We start from the raw sequence: 24,891 nt of genomic DNA on the forward strand, positions 1-24,891 counted from the left end.
TTAGCTATTCATTGGATTAATTCAATTACTGTCTAAGAAAATTGAATTTGTCTTAACAGATCCGACGGCTCACAATTTCAATGTGAATGAATTGGAACCCAGTTGTGTAAACTCTGAGCACAACCCTGCCCACTTTTTCTACATTGTCCAATCGTGTTATCACAGGACAATGATCTGAAGTAGAAAGATGGATTGGTAGGAATAAAATATATTCCGAATACCTTTTCAATTGAACAGCATCAGCATTAAGTGTCAGTGAACAAGTCATAGACTGTTTGACTCGCTTAATGATATCCTTGTAGCAACTATATTAAATAGTATAATTTATTTATTACCCAAAGGGGAAATAAAAGTTGCAGTTTTGTATATTACACTACTTAAACGTTAATGTGCTTAGTTGAGCTGTTTATCTTGTGGAAATTCGTTCAGGGTCATTTAACTATTATATAGTTAATATATTATTGCATTCTTTTTTTTTTTCGGAATTATTCTTCCGTGTTTATTTATAAAAACTATTATTTCTAATGGATACTTCTGTTCTTTTAGCAGGTAAGATGTTGCAAAAAGGGATTTGGATGTAACTACTACTAAGAAAGCCAATCAATTTAGAAAGGTGTTCTATCAATAAGGATTCTTTATTTAAAGGAAAGGATAGGCGACGTTCTCTCAGTTACCATTTAAAAAAAATATATATATATATGTAGGTAAATCTTCGCATTGAAGAAACATAAAACAAAAAATCCCGATAAAAGCAACTGTTTCTTCCGTTTTTTTATATCAACAACTTCCGGGAAATTCATAAGATCTTGAGTAGTCCGGGAAATAAAGAATTTAAAATTAATTTAAAACTCTTCTGCTTAATATAAAACAAAATAAAGACGCTAAAATCCTAAGAATTATTCTCGCTGCACGTTGATGTTAGTATGTTTCTTTGCATCCCTTTTTATAAGGAGATAGAGTAGGTTTGCCCGGTGTTGCCTGGGACATACAGAAATTAAAATTAATTCTAAACTCTTCTACTTTTTAAAGAAAGATTATATAAGGTACAGAGAAGAAAGAGTATTCAAGTAGAATTATCGTTCGATCCACTATAATATTATTGTCAAAAATCCTTTGTCTTATTAAATCTTCTTTTTTTCCCCTAAATCTTATAATCTCCTTTAAAAAAGTGTGCAAAGATACATTCCGACATGCAGTAAGAATCGTTCTTAACCCTTCACGCCCGTATGTGAGAAATTCGTCACATCATAATTTTTGTACAAACAAATTAAAAATCAATAGCTATTCCCAGAAAATTAATTTTTTTGAAAAAAAAAAAAATCAAAAGTTTAATTGTTAAATTGTTCAAAAATTTAATATTTTTTTAAATTTTTAATTCAAATATTAATTATCCACATCCTAACATTCATGTCTAATTTTGTTTTGTTTTTTAATTCCATTTAAAACTTTAAATCAGGTCGTAAAGGGTTAAAAAATTTGGTTTTTTTAATATGAAAAATGCTAGTTGAAGGCCAAAAAAAATCATCATTAAGAACTTCCTTGAAAAATTTCAGGATTTTTTTCTCGATTGGCTTAGCCGTGATTCCAGTACTCACACACATGCACATTTGCATTTCATATACCTATTGATGAAGAATCCACATGATGATTTTTTCCTTTCTTATAGGTACGAATAGTAAGCTGACGCCAACTTTTTTTTCTGTATGTTTATTTATAAATTTATTTCACGTATTTGTCAATCAATACGGACACATATCAAGAGTGCTCTTAAAAAAACACTTTTTCTGAAAGATAAGCTTAAAATCCTCGAGGAACAGTCACAAACAGGATCTAATCGAACACTGGTTGACTTGAAATGAAAAGTTTCAAAGTTATTTATTTACAAAAATATCCTTAAATTGTGTTTTTTAATATACTTCGGATATAAGACAAAAATCTGTATATAGTTTACTTTTCATCTGCAGTCCTTTACCCGGATTTGACGACCTCACATGGGTATTTAAGACTAGCATAAAAAATATTCTTAACCCTTCATTAGTGAACTGGGATTTTCTGCACCCTAATTTGATATAATTGCATTAAATATGTTTAAAATTGATTTTAATGTTGATAACAGCATTATTATTCTCTTGAAACTTCTTCAAGAATAAATGCAACTTTTTGTTTGCTATTCGCTAAATGTTTCTTTGTCAATATAAGCTATACGCATTGGTACTAATATAATATCAGCTATGATCCCATCTATCACACTCAATCTCATCAAAGTTAATGAGTATATTTTTAGTAACAAAAGTTCGTTAAAAGTTATAAATATTCCATAGAAGATTTTATCGAAAATGAAATTAAAATATTTAAATTTTAATCATCACAAATTATATCTTGTTAATTCCTAAATCTAATGTAGTAATGCTTAATTAGCGTAATTTTGAGTCTATGTCAACGGTGTTTCAAGAAATATAATTAGCTTAATATTTGAGTTAACGTACGGTCCAAGTTTTTAACTACGTCAAAAAAAGGATGTTGAATAACGGAGGATTAAAATATAAAAAGAATCATTTCAATTTCAATGTATTCCTTATTTACTAACGGAATCCTGCTCAACAATAATTTCCTGGAAAATGAAATACCTTAAAGTTGGGCATTGCTTAAGTTATCTCAAACTATCCCATTTATTTGAGTATAAAGTTCATTAATGACCGGAATATGTCTATGAAATATTGGACCATTTATGTAATAAAAAATTATAAGTTGGGTATCTCTGTTTAAGAGTACTTTTTACCCTTTTTTCGATTAAAATAGGAAAAGAACAGGAGAAAAATTAGTTGCTCTGATAAAGTCATGTCTAAAATTTCTGGTGTTGTTTTTAAAAACAAGCATTTATGTATGCACAAAGCTATGTTGTAATTCAGTATAATTCAACATAGATCAAGTTACTTATTAATGTAAAGAAAAAAAAAAGAAGTAACATTTTCTCATATTCCAACAATGATGAACAAATAGCTTCCTTATGAATGACTTACGTATGTCTTATTTTTAACACATACATCATCTTATTATTAGTCGTAAATGTAGTCTTTTCCTTGATGATAAAAATCTGACTATGACTGACACTTGAAAGAATTACACGATTAATAATTTATTCAATTAGAAGTTTTATTTCATATCATTTTTATGATGATTACCCTAATCATGAGAGTTGAATCATCTCTTGATTATTATTGTATTTATATAATGTACAACTAGGGATACTTTCTCCAAACAAACTTTACCTTTTTTTGGTAATGTGTATAGTCCTAATGAGCATATTCATATACATATATTAATTACTAATTTGTAGTACCTGGGATTGCTCGGAGTTAAGAGGCGCATCGATGAAAATACAGGTTTTACTTAAATAATATATAAGATAAGTCCTCTAGAAATAAACTCTCTGTTTTTCATGAGCACACTCGCTCGTAGTTACTCCATACATTGATATGTTCTCTCCTCAAGAATAATAATAACAGCTTGAGAAAATGTACTTAAGCTCCTTGTTCAACCTCATCTAAAGTCAAAAATCATTTTTTTCTTAATTTATCTGAAGTACATCTCATTTTTTCTTTTTTAATTTGAGTTGACCTAAACGCCTGTGAGATATCATTCATTTTGATATACCGTTTTTATATAAATAATCTCTTTCTTTTAATATGACGGGCACACTCCATTGTCTTCTTATTTCTTTGATCAAGTGTCTACTCTTAAAAAGAACTTATTTTCTGTATAGATACAGACAGGCTTTGCTGTATTAATATTGATAAATTACCAATGAAATACATTATCAGTGCCATTTATTAAAGCTTTTTCTTAATAAATAGACATTCTTCGACATAGTTAAATATATACATTCTAATTATTGTATCTTAATCAAAGTTAGATATTTTGTGGAAAGAAAAAAAATTCTAGATACATTCAAAATCTCGAAAATGAGATTTTTATAGTTTTTTGTAACTTTTTCTCAAACTTTTTTGTTCTCATGTTAAATTTGTATATATGTATATATTTCCGTCATAGTAGACAAATGTCTTGATTAGTTTCATAGTTTATCAAAAGAACTCTCGAAAGCTAGGATGATGCTACCATTATTCAAAATTACATTCCGGGAGTAGGACACACCTTATTTATTTGGCCCAGGACCGCCGGACTATCAGTACTAGAGCTGATATATAGTTGAGTGAACTCATCAAGGACCAAACTCTATAAGTTTTTAGGAATTAATTGGATCGTACCGAGGCCGAAATGGACGGAACTGCAGTTGTCAGCCCTTAATAAGGATCGACACAACACTAGTAAATACTAAGCGTTGTTCGTCAAAATCTATTAATTTGTTGTGTATCAGAAAATTGTACATATATATGGGGCCATCTTGTAGGAAACTGGATAGTTTAATGTACATCAGATAGCATTTCCTATTTGGGACATTGATCGATTTTACTTTCCTTAAGGACCTACAAACTGGATTAGAGCCCAGTTCCTGGATACGAACGGACGCAACAAAATACATTAAGGAAGCTCTTTTTTACGTATAGGCATATATAAATAATTGGCACTGCATTGATATGAATTTCCTTCTATATAGAAAGAGGTGCATAAGTATAACTATATTAGATTCATGCAGAAGGTCTCAAAAATATACATATTTAATAGATAAAATTACTGCAGTATAAAGTTTTCTCAATATTTATTATTATCTTACTTATTTTTTACCTTATCTACAATATCCATATTTATATATGTAGAAGGGTATCTCATTTCCCGGGATATTGTCTTTGTGTAGGACCCGGGAAATATTTCGGGAGAAATTATGTTCAAATGCCCTGAGTTATATTACTATTAAATACATAATAACCAAGTAGTTTAAGTAGATTTAAATGAAATGAACGACTTGTTTAATAGTTTGTCATGAGAAGGATTGATATTGTAATTGAATAATGCATTTTAAGATGAAGAAATTACAATTTGTACGATTTGCTTATACAAGTTGTAAGATATGTATTACGTATATGGACTTCAACCAATATTACTAGGTCCAATGGAGTAATTGTAATACTATAATGTTTACTTATACTCAGTGATTAAAATCCAGTGGGATTTTTAGCTGACCATTTTTTTGTAATTGGTAATCTGAGGAATTAATTTGATTTTCCTCAGCAGTTGTTATTATTATTTAATTCCTGAGTAGTAAACATCCTTTCCAAAATAGATTCAATTATATTCAAAACCTGATTGAACATGCGTGTGTGCTCATAAAAGATGGAGCTTAACCCTGAGGATTTGTGGCGGAGTTATAATTGTAGGTCCTTGTTGGACTCAGAGTAGAATTGGGGATCGTCATCGGACTAACTCTAGCAAATCTCCTTGTCTATGTACTTTTCTCCTTCATAGCTTATTCACAGCTGATTGTAGCTGATCTAATGAAACGTCACGAGCATTATTCTTTCTCCCTTTGTGTTACACAAGACATCCCGGGAAATGCGTGTTGCGGAGAAACTCTTCTCTTATACTCAATGTCCGTAGGTTTGGTTTACGGTTGCTCCTAAAGAACGAAATAAACATTATGGTTATGAACTTCTCAGATGGAGTAAATCTATAATGTTTACTTATATTTAATCAGTGCAACTCCATCTCACAAATTAAAGGAGCATTTATACGAATAGTTAATAACCGGGGAAACGAGATCCCGGGATTCTGGAAGATAAGTCCTAATATGTATGTGTTTAAAAAGATAGGCATTGTTATATTGTGTAGGTATATTTACACATAGAAGGTGCAGCATCATGCTTCCAGAGGAGAAAGAGTCACTCCTTGTAGCTTATTGTATGCTTCTAAGAAGTAAGACAATACATATTATTTGCTTTTGTCAGATTTATCCTTTTTATTTTTTTCAAAAATAAGACATCTTTCTATTTAATCATAGTCAGGAAGACGGAAAAAGCAACTGCTTCGTGCATGTGACTTAAAAAAATCTAAAGTTGAAAAAATGTGATGTGCACTTTGTCGGGGGATACGCTTAAAACATGTGGCTGTTAGACCAGGTTTGACTGTATTTTGTATAGATCATTTTCATGTGACGGCATAATTTTTGATGTTTGTAATTTGAAAGCCTAAACAACCATGTTGTATAACACTAAAAACCTTCTTTTTTTCATTAATATGAAAGAAAATGGTGAACTTTTGCTATATAAGGAATTGAAAATTTAAAAAAAAATCATTTTAAAAGGAAAACGTGTTTTCTTTGTTAAGGCCGGGACTTTCAGCTTATTAGTTAGTTGATAATTTTTTATTTATTCTTCAAGCCATTTGATGAAGTTTCATCCAAATTTAATGGAAATATGTCAATTCGAAGTAGTAAAAATATCATATTTCATTTCCCAAGATGACGTCGCTTCAAAATGATGATGCAATTTATGACGTCAGTACAAAAACCTCTATTGTACTTATTTATAAAAAGGCAATCCGCTTATATTCGATTTTTTGTGCATTACTTCAAAGGTTGTTTATTTTCTTAACTTTTTCTATAAATAAGTAATTAACCTTATACTTATTGTGCATTAAAAGAATTCGTGTAAAACGATAATCAAGTTTTTTGTTTGCCTATTCCTTTTTATTTTAATTAATTGCTTCATCTTTCTTACAGTTATTATAGATACTTTTTTCCTTTTAAAAGCGAATAATAAATTGCAATTTCCTTACTTGGTTACTTACGAGTAGATAACCAATATAAATATTTAATGAGAAACTTTACAATATGACGGTGTAATCCATTGATTATTTGTAAAAGTCTCATACAGGCATTAATTTAGTAATAAACTATGTATGTACTTGATAAGTTGTGAGACTCTGTGTACTAGGGGTTATATTCCGGGATTTTAAACGTACAGGAAATCTTGTATTTAGTTATTATATTTATAGATGGTGCGATCGCTATTAACACTGGTAGAAAAAGATACGTTATCTACCTTTGAAAGTTGACGGCCAGCTGATTTTTTGGTACCAGCTGATTGTACATAAAATGGGTTTTCGCAGGACAATTTCATTTGATTCGTAACTATGAATGGGTGCTTACAGGACACTCAAAGATGAACTATGGTAGCTTGGTTTCACGTAGGAAAGACCAATTTAGAGATTGCAGAGTTTAACAACATCCATCAAGAACTAAAAACAAGTTTAAGCGAAGTATCTCGAGAGTGGGCAACACGTCCACGTCTTTGTGTCCGGCCATAGAGTGAACACTTATGTCTACATCGTCGTCATGAAGAACGTTGTGAGGTCCTGGATTGATCAAGTAACCAGGGGAGACCCATAGATTGTCAGCAAGACGGTTCCCCAGTCCACATCTTGAAGAAGCCCCAGAATTGTCTCTCCCTTTACTTTTTTATGGTGTGTGGCTGAGAGAGATACTAATAGGTCCCTTATGCATCAAGAATGAGTCTTATTGCCTCCATAGTGGGCGTGTTCAGCAAAATCCCAAGGGAGGACGTCGTGTAAGCATGCGCTTATGCTTAGTTCCCCCTGGAAGAGATTGTGGGTACTAAATGCATTTTTAGCACTTAAATCTAGACAATACATATTAATAAATATCCTCAGAAAATGTCAAGTATATACCATTATACATCCCGGAGAAATGTAGAGTTTTTTTAAAATATTAAAAACCGGCGTCAATAGCGATCATACCCTGTATGTCGAGTTGACTTACAGCCCACGAATAAGGTTTTGTATATTTCCTTTACCATATACAAACTCTATCTCTACTAAAAATTAGTTATTTCATCAGTTACTACATATTAATTTAAGCTTTTTATTGCAAATGGGTTCAGTAAGACAAGCCAATAATTAATTCATTTTTCAAAAAATATTTTCTGATATCCCGCTCAAACACAAATTTCCCGGGAAATGAGAAACCCTACTGTGTAAATATTATATAAAGTGCCACTTTGATCTGATAGTTACACTTCTAGTCCATACTTCTTAATACAATTGATTTCCACGTTAAATTGAGCAATTTTCAATTATGTTGTTTTAAAGGAGAGGGGAGAGATACAAAAATACGGAATTGAAGTTATAAAATGTAGTTCAATTATCTCTTTACAATACGTATGAAATTACTCATTATAACTTATATCTATTATTATTCAAGATTCGAGAGATTTGAGTCACTTCTCTTTCTTGACTATTTTAGTGCCCTTGATCTATTAGCAATAATAAATAATAACAACATCAAAGTGTTGCTCCTCTTTGGGAAAAATAAGTAGATAGTGTCTCTAGTGAAAATTGGATTTATTCACTGATTTTATCATCATAGATGAAAATAATATGATAATAGAAGAGAGAGCGGTTTTTTGTAGTTGCTACCCGAGTATATGCCTAGATTGTGGTGTGTGTTTATTTCCATTAACTTATAGCTGCTCACAGATAATTCAATGAAACGTTATGACAGCCAAACTGATATCATCCTAAACATTCTTTTTTTTAACATACCATTGGATAGTATTGTTAGCATTAGTATAGTGCCGATCCTTATTTAGAATTCGAGCTTGGTCCACTCCTTCTTGATGGAAGCTTCTAGAGACAGGACAATCCTGTGAGGTGTAGCTCACACCTTCTCCTCCAGACGCGCCTAGATAGAGAGACCAAGGGGTTTTACGTCTGGAGAGAAGGGAGACCACATGTTGAAGTCCCAAAAGTCCGGAAAGTGGTACCTCAGGAAGGTCTTGATCTTAACAGAGCAATGACACGGAGTGAAAACAAAGTTGTCCCCGAACTTATCTCTGACCCAAGACTGCACTTTCTTAACCAGAAGTTCAATGTAAGCATCTCCATTGAGCCACTCCCTCCTCTCCAAAAAATGAGAGAGCAGACTCCACAACGCTCAAAACCATGGTTCTGGCGTGATTTTTTGTTCTGAAGAGATGTCTCTGTGAAGCTGAGACATTCTCTGGATATTCGATTGTGATGTAGTGGCTATTCTGTTTATTCACAGTGGCATATAAGGTGAAAAAAAAAAAATTATCAGAAAAGAGCAAAACTTTTGTTTTGTTGGCCTTGAGCAAATTTTAGAATCTTATTTGTTCATCCAACCGTCTCAACTTGCTCTGTTCAGAGATTAGATGTCTTGTTGTCCTCCTCCGTGATTTTACACCAATGTCATTCCGGATTGAAAATAATAAATTATGTACCCATTAGATAAGATCAACCCTGTAGTTATCATCTATGGCTCCGTCCGACAGACACATTCTCATATATATTTATCTAACAGAAAAAATACAAACTATACATATAACATAAATGCTGATTTATATAAATTAACTTGAAGGCCGCAAAGGCACGTTTTTCGTCTGGCATGTCTCGTATTTTTGATTTACAAAACCCTTCCTTTCCAAGTGATCAGAATAATGGATTTTGTGAGAATAACAGTTATTTATTATTTTTTTTATTTCTAAGGAAACAATCAAAAAAAGGAAATGTTTTCAATTTCTTCATTTTTGGGGCTCATTTACAAAATAAAAAATGATTGGTTCATTGAAATTTATACTATAGCAAGTACACATGACATTGAATTTTTTTATTAAGGCATTCCCACAGGCCATGTTAGAATAGTGGTAGTGATGACCTCAATTTCATTCAATAACAAGTGAAATTGGAGGTTGACTGGTTATTTTTGTTATATAGTTACATGTTATATATAAAAAATATATAAGGACTTGCGGTGCAGACCCTGAAAAAAGTAAATCATTTGCATATTTTACTCCTTTTGTTTCAAATATGGAAAATGATACATACTAGTAGTGTTGGATGTGAGTTATAAGTATCAAGTTCGAGTTTCTGACATTGTAGTTCAACAATTAAAACGGGAGTCTAATTATAATTAATCAAACAAAAATATTACTTTGCATCAGAGGAAATTATTTTAAAAGCTGTTTTTATATCATCACAACAAATCATGAATTAATTGGATTTAAGTCACTTTGTACAAATAGGCCTTCAAATTATAGTGATTAATTGTACGAGAATTCACTTTTTTCTGAAGCTTAATTTTGCTATTGAATAAAAAGACCCTGGAACAAGGAATATATTTCAAGATGCTAAAAGATTTATAAATAAATATTATTCGCCATTAATTAAAGTATCAATATTTTAAATTTGAAAAATCATAATATTTATTGGAGGCGAGAAGAAAGTATTTACAATGTATTTCACTATGAGTTGTTAATATTAATAATGATCATTTCACTACTCATCACTACCAATTATATATTTTATTTTCGACATAATTTGTCCACCAGTAGAAAAAAAGACCCTTAGTTAATGGATAAGTATATATGGAGATATATATGTATATATTTTTGTAAAATTAACAAAGCAGAAAATCTAGGGGGCAATTAAACAAAAGAAAGAATATCCTTAAAAAAATTGTGCACGAAATTTGTCTTATAAGGAATTACTCAATAAAAATGTGGAAACAACTGGAAAGGAGATTAATCTACACTAGAATATTTCGAGTTTTGATTATTCGAGTTCAGTCGAGTTTTTCAAATAATAGAGTTATATTGGTCCTTTACCCTATGCAACATATATATATATATTGTGGGTTGACCTAAATGCCTGCTGACGTTTAGGAGAAGTTATATATTATACAACTCTTAACATATACTGTACAGGGTGGTCAATCAGTCTTAGGATAGCAACTTCAACGTAATATTTATCCTAGAAAGATGTATATTTTTTAATTATACCTACGGCATATGATTAATGTAACCTCCTCTTTCCTTGTTTGTCGTAATAAAACTTTTTCCCCCAAAACGTGTTCAACATAACAATTGCTCGAACTCTGTGCATTGTGCCCAGTCATTGTGCAGACGACATTACCAGGACACGGTATGGTGTTTGGGTTGCTAGCTCCAAAGGCCACGTCATGCCTCCTCATGTGTCCCCCTAAGGCCTCAAGGTCAACACTGATCCCTACCTGGACATACTAGAGACCATGGAGAATCCCTGGATCGACATGGTTGCCAATGCTAGGCCCTATTTGTGCCACCAGGACTCAGCTCCCTGCCATACCTAAAAAAAATCTTAAATGGCTCCAAGACAATTTTGACTACTTCATCTCCCCGGACTTTTGGCCTCCAAACTTGCCGGATCTGAACTGATGTTGTATTTGTGTGTGTGTGTAGAGATCGAACAATAAACCAACCGAACCTCCTCCAACACCAAAGACGGAGTTATCAGTCGAATCAAGAAAGAATTCTAGGCCTTATAAGGGACCAAGGTCTACTCGCGCTTTTGGCCTCGTATTGAGGCTGGAGGGTATTTTATTGAATAAAATAAATCAGAATCGATCAAGCTTTAAGAATTTGAGTTCATTTTTTTTAATTTGATAACTGGTTGGAGAAAAATTGCGTTTGAAAAAAAAAATCATTTTCGCTGCACAAATGACTTGCCCATCCCGTACTTCCGTTTAGTTCGATGCTACTGCCATAATCCCTCCGAGATTTCTTTAATCTATTGTTATCTCTTAGATCAAAAATGTCTTACAGATTTCATACAGACGTGCAGAAAGACAGACAAATTTGTTTTATTATTAAAGACAAGTACATACATGAATTGTTTTCTTTTGTTTGTTTTTATTTCAGCTATTAGGTTAGAAGGAAGAAATGAAATGTATGTAAAATATATTTTATAATAATACATTACTCTACTCTGGTAGCATAAAATTTCATTTTTCGTCGTCTTGATGTGCAATAAATCTCTTTTTTTCCTTTCTTTCTAGAAGGAATTTATTATTTGCAATTTATTTTTTAATCTAATGTGTTCAAATTTCTTCTTTTTTATATGAAGAAGGTTACAACATTAGGGATTTTAATATTGTATCTATAAAAGGAGTCTTCTTAAATCGATTTTATTTTTTGGCAAAACTTTAAGCCTGAGTTTCAACCCATACTAATTATCTCTAATTCCATTAATTGATTAGCATGGGTAGAGGTAATGAATGGGCTCTCTCGTTTTCTTACTTTTTGTAAAAATATTTTTTATTCATTAGGAAATTTCTCGAGGCAATTATAATTCATTTTTATTTATACAGGGTGTGTGAAGATAACTTCCTTTTTTTTAAAAGGAAATAAAATAAGTTTTATAAATCAAAATAAATTTATTTCTATTTTGAAAGACATAATAGATTTTCATTTTTTTGGCGTCTTCGTAAATAATTTTTCATTAATAGGTTTTAAAGGGATAGTTAATTTATACAAAAGATCAAAATCTAATAGGTAATATACCTTATTTTATACTTGTGGAGGATTAAGTAATTAGATATTTGCGATTACACAAAAGTATTTAAATTGTTGGTTATCTGAAATATATCCGGCTCCCATAACTGGATTTGAACAAAACCCACAAATTTAATATTCTTAACATACAGTAACATCTTGTATTGCGAATACTTTGAAATACGAGTTATTAATCCTTTAGTTTACGACTATATTCTGGATTGTTAGTAAATTTTCTTAACTCTTTGCAAATGCTAACAACCTATGCAATGCATATCACTGCTACAATAATAGAATATATCTTTCGTGTGACTAGACACATAGTTAATTATCTTGAACTGATGGTGAATTTAGGCTTAAGAAACTAGTATTCGGTTAGTTATTTAGTCAAGTTACTTATTTTTGACCCATTTAGGCTCTTGTGCCTATGCCCTCGAATAGTAGTGAGCTTAGGCCTACAATATCAACTATTAGTTATGGTTTTCGGTTCTAGGTTATTGCTGCTTGTCTTCAATAATATGAATACTATCGAATGGATTGGTCGCAACTTTCCTTACTTTTGTCACTTCACAGCTAGATTTGGATGTATAATATTAGAATCATTTAGCCTCTGACAACATTAATGCTTTGATAAACGTAATCGCTATTTTCTTAATAAGCAGGCACCCAGCCAGAATATGATCATTGATATTCTTCGTAATTCAATGTATGACTGTACATAAATTTATATATATTTAAAGAAATTTTAACTTTTTGCAAAAACAAATGCCCTTAATTTCTTGGACCCGTGCCATTGAAAATATCTTTTAATATTTTGTCTTCACATTTCACTTTTCTGAATGTGTGTGTGTGCATTAGTGATGAAACTCTGTTCAAGACCGAATTTTTCCCCGGTTCGGGCTTAAGTGATTTTTATCTAGACACTGATCGGTCCGAAATTTAATTGCTAATTCAATAATTAATGTTGATCGAACGAGGGATTGGAATTAATTCATATTTAGATTTATTAAAGAATAAACCATTAGTTACTAAACAAAACAAACATTAGCTCTCCAGGTTCCGCACAAGTCGGGAACATGACACTTGAACGTGTTATACGAATTTCCATTTGCGCATTCGAAGCACTTGGGATCTCCAGGACCACTGTCTACTGTCTAAGGCCAAACTGGACCAAGGGGAGTTAAAGAAAACAGGTCTTTTGAACTCTTTTTTGCCAAACTTTTGGCCCTCTACAATCCTGATGCCAACTCCCTACACTACACATGTTGTGTGCATGTCAAGGGGGAGGCCTGCAATGTCCGTCATCCAAACACCGAGGCCCTCAAAGCAACTATCAGCCGGCACTGGGACTCTATGATGGAGAACTAACTAAACAGCTGGTATCAGGCCTCCCGCCGCCACCTGGAAGACCTCCTTGTAGCTAAGAGTGGCTATATTAATGATTAACAGAGCTCTCACACAAATCTATTTATAGCATTAATTATATTGAAATTCTATTGTTCATTAATGAATTATACATTTTTGAAATTTACAAAGCAAAGGTTTCAGATTTTAATGAAATACTCGCTATAGGAATAGGAGTTGACCGAATTTTAATTGAGACCGATTTTTTCTCTGATACTGGTCCAGACCGAACTCACCGATCTATGATTTTCAGACCGAAACATAACACTAGTATGTAAGTTCATTGTACATTCATTTGCTATCAACGCCTTATCTGCAAATTATGTTATTTATACTTATTCTTGATTAGTCATGCCTCTTGCTTTAATTAGTTCCCAAATGTATCAACTATCCATCTTTCCTATTTGTGTATATACAATGTATAAAAAAATAATGTTCTTAAAGACATTGTCATCTTGGTCTACATACATAAGTAAAACGTTTATCACCTCTTGGCATGCATCTTCTACTTTCTTTTCTTCTTCTTAATGTCATTAATTTCCTTTAGTATATTATTTTGATGCTGATGAATATTAGTCTAATGAATATGCACAGGGTGCAACCTCTATATAACAACCAACAAATTGTTGTTAAACAACGGCCGTACGCTGTAGAATAAACTCGACTCTTGTTCTTTTGTGTGAGAAACACACAATCTTTGATATCCTTTGTCGAATATACAGTCAATATAGTATTTATCCCAGACAATAAACTTCGTACACGGTTTTTTGCCTTCTCATTCTGCACTTTGAATGGATGGATGAGATATTATCAAGTTATGATGCCAGTCATTCAAAGGGTAGTTCTCATGGAAATAACTTGAAGGTTGATGGATCGTGGGGATGAGAGAAGGATGATTTTTTATTTTATTAATTTTATAAATTTAGGAATATCTTATCCCTTTACAGACATGTGTCGATGTGTGAAAGATATTTATTTTCCATTTGCGTACAAAATTCCTTCTACAAAAAACTGTGGCTCTTTTCTTTAACCCATTAGCGCCTACTATATGAACACGGCAGTTCTCTATACACGTAAATCAATGCCAGACTAAAATATTACATGTTAAAAAATTTATATTATTCAAAGAATATCTCTGATAAATTTAAACAGTTTATCATAAACTTTTGAATGTTCCCTACTCCATCTTTTTGGGGGTTTTTTCCCCCCAAATTAGAAGATGCGTTATTCTTGACTATAAATTGAATTATTCACCTTAGACACAGCCTTTTTCTCAGCCAAAGGACGTCCCTTTTAGTGATTTGTATGTCTCTTATTTACATATAAGCAAAATTAAAAATTGTCCTTCAAAAATCTATTTCAAAAATACCTATTTCATGGTGTGACTCAAAGCGGAGCAATGATTAATGTGACTGACGATATATGAATATTGACCTAAATCTACAATCCTTCTCTTAAATTACATATATGCTGTGCGTCAACATAAAAACAATCTACAATATAAATTAAGAAAAGAAGAAAGTCCCCATTTTCTCCTTTACTTCTTATATACAGCCCAATATTTCATTGACATATTTATTGACTTATTATTCAAATTTGGTGGGAATAGTTCTGATATGCAAGAATTTGGAACTTTTATTGTGTTTAAGAGACTTAGATTGGCCTAGAGATTGTAAGGGTCTAGGACTCGTGTTCGGGGTATTTAAACCTGTATTATCCGAAAATATTGGAGAACCGAACCGGTTTCGGGTATTTAAACATTGACGGATCTTAAAAAAAGATCCGATGGACTTTCCAGAGCTTAAAAAGCCTACAATATTTCCTAATAAAGATTGGACGGCTCTTGGATCCGAAATACTTTGGTCACGGTTTAGGTAAATTTGTATTATCCAAAATCTGGGATACAAACAGGATTCGAATGTTCGAACTTTTATGGATATTTAAAAGAATCTGGCGGATTTTTCGGATCTTAACCCCTAATGCATATAAATATGTTTTATTTTAGTTCAATGCATACAAAAATCATCCACTTTTACCATGAATCAACATCTGAAACGTTTGGAGTCTGTTAAAAAAAAACACTTTGGTTATTTATTTTTTAGGTGGGAGTGTTAAAGGGTTCAAAAGCTGATAGTATTGCTTAATACTTAATCTTAGTTTAAAAAAAGAAGTGAAGTAAAAATTTCCGTTCGTTTTTTCGCCTTATTTTGACAATAAAATCCAGATCCGTTCTAACTTTAATTTGGCCCCCTTAAATCAAATTAATTTTGGCTACTTCAAGTGCCCTTTGTGGCAACTCCAAGGGGTAAATTATAATCATTATTTGATAAAAATTGACGAGTATACCCCTCGAATAATATAGAAATACAATGGAATCTCAATTTTGAGAAAAATCATTCTAGTTTGCTTTTGTATTGACGGGCCACATATATGTATACTTTACGAATAACATTGACATAATACACATATACGTATGTCTATTTCCTTTTGGTATAATAATGATTTATGTTTTTCTATTTTGTGTGAGTCTTATTACCTTTGCTTTTAATATGCAATATACATATTATATGTATCATATCTAGGTAAGGATATAAATGCAGACATAGACACATTATTTATAAATTTAAAAAAATTCTGACCTTCATAGGTACATCATAGAGATTGGCCAATATGGAAATAAGTTATTATGCAGTTATTTCCGCGAGGCAATAAAACAAGTTTTATAAATGATAAAAAGTTTTATTTTTGTTTAATAATGATAGTATATACATATATTTAAAGTTATGTTTTCCACAGGTTTGAAAATCATATTAGATAAGTGGCGTCCCACTTTGTACATAGACCCAGTTATTTTTCTCTGGTTTTAGCTTCTTTTTAATACTTATTTGATACAAAATTATTCCTAATTTATTTTACAAAATATTTTATTAAATAGATCTGGATCATTAGACGATTAGCTAATTAGTTATTGGCAATTTCGCAAAGGTCTTAAAATGGTGTTTTTCCTGCAATAAATCTAGTTTCAATTGCCAAATTTGCCTAAACTGCAACAATTTAAAGTTCTTGCCTGGAATTGGATCTGATAACACCAATTTTAGCTCTCTATCATCACTATTTCTGAATATGCTCACCCCTTTAAATAGTTTTGCAAATTTCAAATTAGGAAAATTAATGGAAAAAGTCGTTGTTGTTTTTTTTAATATTAGAATTTGAAGCAATTAACGGATTTTATGCATCACACGAGTATAAGCTCAGAAGCTTAACTGCAATATGATGTCAAACCATATATTTGCAACATTTATTGTTGACAGCAAACACACGTTCCTTACTACTCTAACGCATGGTAGTGACTGACTGTACTTCCAGTAAAACTCAAGAATGATACCACTCCTATACTCGCTACTACTTTTTCAGCCAGATTGCTTTGCATTATAAAAAAAGGAAGTTATTTGCTGCACCCTGTACATAATTAGGAAGGGAAAAAAACAAGAATGGCACGTGCCTTTTATAAAGAGATAACGCATTAATAGGATTGAGAAAAAGTTCACAAGGCATTCAAATAATATGATTTTGATGAATGACCTTTTTCCTAATACTTATAATTATTTGAAATATTATTTCAAATCCTTTATTGATATCCATTCATTAGGGTTTGACCCTTCTTCCTTCCTAATATTTGTCTTACTTACTCTAAAATAGATATATAGTACACACTTGGGTTTCATTTCCCGGGAATTGTCGTTGAGTAGGATCCCGGGGAATATTGAATCCCATTAGTAAATAATAAAATCTATGCAATTTAAATGTTTCTTATTATACAGTCAAATCCGGATAAAAGAAACTGCTATTTTTAAAATGAAAATGGTTGACTATATCCGGATTTTCTTATATCCAACAATATCCCAATTTTTGGATACTTATGTCAATTAGTAGTTTTAAAACTCCGCATTTTGAAGCAACCAGAGTTAGATACGATCCTATTTCTTCGGGGTTTTTAGCACATCTTTCAGCTAAAGTGTTTTTCTGGAGGCACTCATGATATGTATCTGTTTTGATCGAAAAACAATGTGAAATGAATTTAATAATATACAACTAGAACAAAACATGATGAAAAATATATGTTGACTTTGTATGACTTTTGAAAGGTTACTTTGACCAAAATACTTAATGTGATAATATTCGAAAAAAATAGAATTGAAACTGATTTGATTGTATTCTCATTTTTATTGTTATCACTAATAGTGCGCAAGTTTTTTTCTTGGTTTTTGAAACCCATAGATATACCTTCTTTTAAATTCCGAAAATCCTATCTCTGACACACAGCAGAAAAAAAACTTAAATAATAAGCGATTTACATGTTAATTTTGATGGAATTTGGGATTGCACCTATAATTTTATAATACAGAACTTGTCTCAAGGGGCTAAAAGTCAACTGTGTACATCACTAGAATCCATTTTCTATAAAAAATATATTGCAAATGAATTTTCATCTCATGCGGCTTCCAAAATTTGAAAGAATATTAATTGATTAAATGGGGGTTTCCTGAAAAAAGAAAAAAATCCTTGAAATTTACTGTAGGTGTATAATCCCGAGAAAATCCGGAAAAACAATATTCCCAGAAAGAAAATCGAATACAAACCCAATGATGCAAATATTGAATTTTTGAAACATATGAAATGTCAACTTCAAACCAAGGGATTCTTCTATATGTTTTATGAAGCTATTATTATAAAATAATTAAATGGGGGAGAGATGTAATGCCGGGAAAACGGGATCCTCTGAGAGAAACCCTAATATAAACTATATAATTAACAAGATATTAAATTGATTTTTTTTTGTGTGTATCGATATAATTTGATCTGCAATCTAATAAAGGAATTGTAATAATTTTTATAGACTGATATGTAAGTGGCTTCTCTCCTTCTTATTTTTTTATAATACAAACACACACATTATTTGTACCTAGTTGTTCAAAGTAACTAAAAGTGAAATAACGTACAAAGGTTGGCTATGATTGTACTTAGTGTCATAATGTACTCTGATTTTTTTAATCTTCGACTATCTCTTCGGAAATATTCGCGTGAGTAATTTTTGTGTGGGTAAATGTCAGAGCTGAGATGATTCAGAATTCCTTATTCATCCTACTTAAGTTAAATAAAATCGATTCCAGAAGCTATGACTCCATGATTTACTCCTGTATACCTCAGTGTCAAATTTCCATTCTTCTGATTTTAAAAATCAAGGAATTCTAGACAGATGGAATAATCACGAATACAGCCTAGCTTGTGTTTCTTTTCTTTTTTCCTCATGAAGGAATGGAGTAAAAAATTGTGTTGACTCGTTATTATTGGGGTTTTCTACCAATAACAGGAGCGTCCACAGGGATTGGTTGGAGGGACTGTAGCCTCCCCCATCAAATTAAGGAACTTTTTCTATTTATAAGAATTTTTTTTAGTCAGGATAAAAAAATAGGGTAATTTTTTTAGCATTTCTTTTCTTTAAAATAAGGTCATTTGGGCAATTATGCAACAGAGAAGAAAAATTTAATATTAGAAGTTATTTCCCAAAAAGTTTAATTCCAAAACCGATATATTTATATATAATCCTAGAACACCCCTGAATCGCTCCTTTCATATTCCCCTCATGTGGGAATTAAAAGTCTGCTTGATTTTTGCAGTTCCATCATGTAGGATTAAGTTTGATTAAGGGATGTATTTTAATTAGCCCTTAAAATACTCGACAATTTACTACGTGTATAATGATTGTCTAATCCTACGTCGAAACTTATTCGAGCAATTGTGTGCGTCGAGTCCTTTCTTCTCCTACTCTAATAATATATTCTTCGCTTTGCGAAGTTACTTCTTTTTTATCAAAAGTTTGCAATAATTGAATTTTAACTATCCACTGTTGCTGTCTTCAATTTCGACATAGAAAGAGAAAAAATGACGTGGGGGCAAACTTATAAAATGTACCAGTGTTTTTGTTTAACATTACCCATAACGTCCATTAAAAACATTACTAAAAATATTTTTTTATATAGTTTGCTCTAAGGCGCCTAACTCCAACCGTCTAAATGGTTACATTTTTCCATGCCCATTTTTAGCACTAGTATGTATAGTGCTTGTCCTTGAAGAGAAGGAATGAAATCATACATCACTAAAGGTCAAGAGTTATATGGATTTAAAAAATGACGGGGTAATTGAATGATTCTAATATACGTATTATATATTAATAGACAACCTTCTTCTAGATTAGGGATGTTGTTGTTGTTTTTTTGTGTAGGGAGCTTGAATCATGTCAAGGATCATTAGCTTAATTCCCCTTCTTGCAAATACATAATTGTATTATATATATATATATATACCCATGTCATCTTACTTATAATAATTTTTGCAAATATCACTACTAATTGGTATCAGTTATTTAATGCTTTCAAAATCAATAAATTGCTCGCGAGACAGGTAAACATTTGAACGTGAATATAATTATATATAAAGTATACTCTTCTTGCAAATATATATATATATATATACACGGGTTGAAATCTGGATGGACACTAATAAAAAAAATGAAGATGAAAAAAATCATCTAATCCCCTCCAAAAAAGTTAACACAATCAATCGAAAAATGACGTAGTTACTATCCACGTCATTTCAGCCCTTGAAGTTGAATCATAACTTCTTTCAAAGAGAGAAAATGTGAAGTTTAAAGTTGAATAGATAAATGATGAAAAAGACCTGGTCGATTAAAAAAAAAAAGACTAATGCAACACTATTCTTAATCGATTTATTCTAGACCGATTTGCACCGATATTTCGGTCTAGAGCGCGATTTCAAATCAAAATATAATCATCTTCAAATCGTTTTCTTTTTGTTTTCGGACTCAATCCATCTGATTGTACAAACATCATTTAACTTCATATGATGTTATTGTGGGTCAATGTTCACAATGTCAAAACACAAATCACGTCATCAAGAGTTCAACTACAGAATCAGTCCTGATCGATTTTTTAATGAGTCCATTCAAACCAAACTTCTTTTAAGGACCGTATTAGATTTTGGTATACTAAAAATCATAATGGTTTCAAAACGGTCTGACCGAAAACTAACAAAATTGGTAACTCTGACAATTTGAATAATGTATAGCAACGTTTATAGAAATACAAAGTAATGCCATCATGTAATCGGGTTTGCTAGAATTTTCAATTTGACTGCTGAGTAAGACAGAGAGATGACGTCATAGTGTATAACAGGTATACTCTAACAGCAACTGTCCAAGAAGGCGATATATAGTACTCTTGGTAACAGTTTACTCTTTGACGTACCTATTAAAAAGTTTGGTGGAGGTCAAACATTTGTAGGAAAAGTGTTGTAGTGTAACCTTGTATTTTTATTAACCTTTATATAGTGAAGAAGAGCATCTTCGCTTCATGATATTCAATTAAATTATCTACAACTAGTTCTGACAAGAAGCGAATACACACAAATCCCTCTCCATATCTAAAAAGAGGATATGCAGGAATTACTCGTATGCCGATCTTCAATTCTACTTTTGAGTCCAACAAGTACCGATTTTCTCTTTATTCCTGAGTTATGAGTTGTACTAATATAATGTATGCAACACATTTACCTTCATATGACGTTATTGCAGGCCAATGTTCACAATGTTGAAATACAATTGACGTCATAGACAATTCATCTATAAAATCGATCTATACCAAATTTTAAATGAGAGATAAACTTCCATTAAATATCATTGTTCGGACCAGATTTTCGGACGGAAGCCCAACACTAGAGTATCCATGCAATATTCAAGGCTTTTGTGTGGTATTTTAAAGCCGAGCCTCTTCTTTTATGCATGAGGTGAGCCTTTTTATACAATTTGTCAATCTTTAGAGGCCAGTGAACTCTCTAAAAAACTGCTTTACAACGAGAGGATTATAAATATGATGATGCATATTAATAAAGGAAGGAGATCGTGTCTTTGTCGTGCTGTGTTCTATTCTTAAGTTACCTTAACTTAAGTATAGTTGAGATGGATGAGAGTTATATAATGATGAAGATACAAAAAGTTTTTGTTTGTTTTTTTCATTTTCTTCTCTGATATCACCTGTTACTTTTCTTATTCTTTATAAACTACTTCTACATATATATATATGTGGAACGATGTAACATTTTTTTTAATTAAGAGAGTTTTTTTGTTTTCATGTTTGTGTATTCTTGGGAGTAAAGACCATTTAAAATAAGATAATTATCCAAGAGAGAATGTACCTATTTTTACTCGTATTATGAAGTAGTAGATTACATACAAAGTTGTACATATATACTTTTTAAGAAAAAGTTTTGTTCAAGACAGATAAGGTCCTACTCTATTTTTCTTCTCCATCTCAAATATACTCTCTTATAATAAAATATGTGGCCCGTCAACATAAAAGCATGCTGGAATTTCTACTCTTTGTTGAATATTAGTCGAATTCTATGATCAAGGATTATTCTTATGAACCCTTAAGCTGTGCTGCACTTAAATTGCACTTACTTGCACATACTTGAAGTGAAGGGGCTAGTGAATTGACTTAAAATCCATCGTTATTGCCGATATACCATCTTATAAGTCTACTCTATATTAATGAAGCAAAGTTTGTCTCTCTGTAGGATAAACAGTCACAAGATGCTCTGAATATACCGGGTGCGGGGAAAAAATCTTTACACTTTCAATCTAGATCTTAGTCAAGATGTATTTCAGCAACTAGTTGTAATAGGGTATGCCAACAATATAAATAATACCTTAATATACCTTAATCATCGATGTAGCCCCTTTGGCAGCGATGAGTGTTTCCAGGCAGATATGGAAGGTCGTGCCCCCATTGCGGATATAGTCCTCAGACATGGTTGCTGGTTGACAGTGTCCTTGAGGTTGTTGATATTTGGATGACGGACGGTACAAGCTTGAACTCAAACCCCCAAAAAGTGATCTCCAATGAGTTGGCATCTGATGAGTAGGGGGCACTTTTTTTTTTGCTAGAAATGCAAGTTGTCCTCCCACCACTTCTGGGCTTTTTTGGAGGTGTATGCAGGCGCACCATTCTACTGGAACGCTTCTCCTCCGTTGGTTTCTTGCCAGCGTCCAAAATTGCGGGTACCGAAATTCGTTGGTCAGGTTCAAATGGTATTTTCTCGTCTTCTAAGACACTTAGGAAGATTTACTTTATTTGTTTATTTTTAGTGTTTGATCGGAACAATTTAACTGCATTCACAAAAACCTTGATTTATGTAGCAAAAACGACGAGTGAAGATTTTTTCCGCACCCAGTAGTATCCCTGGTTTATATCCTAAACGTATTTGATTTAAGAAATAACAATTTAGTCTTACTAATGAACTATGCAGGCGTGTGTACTGTGCATATAGACTCAAACGTATATATAGAGAGCACTGTATATTTAGTGATCTTAATGTATATACTGTCTTAATACAAATGCATTTACTGTATATGTTAAGATCTGAATAAAATATAAACACTGGTAGGTAAGAATGAATTAACTCTCATTCTGGATGTAGCATCTTGTTTTTATTAGTATTGCTCTAGAGACTAAAGTACCCTCATCATATTATGATATTATTTTTCTGTCTCCAACTTTTATATTATTCTTTCATTCTTGAGGAGAGAACACATATTAATTGATATATGTATTAAGTAGTTATGTATTGAGCAGATACGTGAGAGTGTGCTCACGAAAAACGGAGAGTAACAATAAGCAAAACAAAATTTGTCTTTTTGCTGACGTTTAATTACACTGAGCAATGAATTTCAAAGATCTATTCGATGATACAAATAGGAAATAGCATGATTATTTATAAAAGAATGGACTTTCTAACAATGATTCTGCAAAGTAAAAATTTGAGGGTTGACAATTTGGCATTCACCCTACCATTTATCGTTGATTTCTATCAACAAATTATTGTTGTTGAACCTTTAGAGCCGCTTTAAATTACACTGAAAGTAACCAAAATTCATCGTCAAAATAAAAGTATAAGAAATTGATTCGATTGTATGGTTTAAAGAGGCAATATTGAGCCCAAAATAAGTCTTTTAAATCAAATAAAGGTTTTAAATATAATTAAAATTCTTTGCTAGCTTAACTCATTCCACAAATTTGATTAATAAGCCTATAATTGAATCAAATATTGGGCTTTTCTTCATTTTTTTTTTTTTTCAAGATTGTTTTTATGTTGATGCGCCGCATATTTATGTGGGAGTTTGCTTTTTCCCTTCTTCCGAAAGTTGAATCAATAAATCTTAATATACATAATCATGAAATAAAAGGTTCAACTTTTACGAAAGTGCATTAGAGTTTCTCTCTTGGGATCCTGTTTTTATACTAAAAAAAAGTAAAGCTAGAATGATTATTCTTAAAATTGAGAGTGGATGTGGATTATATTTGTATTATTCGACAAACAATAGTCAATTTCTATAAGAAAAAATATTCTTATTAATCCTTTGATTGAGTGCAAATTACATTAAGAAATTACCATATGGAGACAAATGTAGGTCTCATAAATCTAATAAAGTTTATAAGCTATAGCGCAAATTATTGCGTATCTTAACTCATACCGTAAAATTGAATACAAGGCCTATAATTAACTCGAATATATCTAAGAAATATTAGGGCGTATGTATATATGAAGTAAAAACATTATTGAATTTATTTTTCTCTTGATATTGTTCAAGATTATTTTTGTGTTGACTCATTGATACTTTCATTCATTAAAACCAAATATAAGTAACTCTTTTCCGTTTTGTTCATTTCAGGATTCAGCTCCAACAAAGCAGCACATTCAGTACCGAATTTAAGTCATAGCTCACCGATTCGCCAGTCTTCTTTTCAACCCCCTTTCTCACCTCCAACATCATACCTTGTCGGATTCAACAATGTTTCTTCTTCATCGCCACCGCCCCTGCTACCCCCTTCAGGAAAAGGAGGACTTGTCTCTCCATCTCTCAAGCCCAATTCTCCCTCACTCCCACCTCTTCTACCCACAAGAGGATCCAATACTCAATTGGAAAAAGTAGAGGAGCGGATTCAAGGACGAGGGATGTGTCGAAGCAATGCAAGCTATGGTATACAGTCCCTGCTTCAAACACAAGTAAGTGGAGCATTGTTTACAACTAGGTAAAAGTCATGATTCCTAC

At 31.8% G+C, this 24,891-nt stretch overlaps 1 protein-coding gene across 2 annotated transcripts in view; it reads left to right on the forward strand.

The window, feature by feature from the left end:
- The window catches only part of LOC121121242 (uncharacterized), a 138,310-nt gene that overhangs the window by 96,946 nt on the left and 16,473 nt on the right, over positions 1-24,891 (forward strand). The window contains exons 1-2 of one of the 2 annotated variants that reach the window (XM_040716129.2): positions 18,674-18,784; positions 24,511-24,845. In XM_040716129.2, the coding sequence (XP_040572063.2) occupies positions 18,715-18,784; positions 24,511-24,845 (405 nt within the window). In that variant the 5' untranslated portion in view covers positions 18,674-18,714. Of the gene's footprint in view, positions 1-18,673; positions 18,785-24,510; positions 24,846-24,891 lie in introns of those variants that run through there. The other variant, XM_071890200.1, reaches the window with a different exon arrangement.

Source organism: Lepeophtheirus salmonis, chromosome 7, assembly GCF_016086655.4.
Source record: "Lepeophtheirus salmonis chromosome 7, UVic_Lsal_1.4, whole genome shotgun sequence".
Classification (NCBI taxonomy): Eukaryota; Metazoa; Arthropoda; class Copepoda; order Siphonostomatoida; family Caligidae; genus Lepeophtheirus; species Lepeophtheirus salmonis.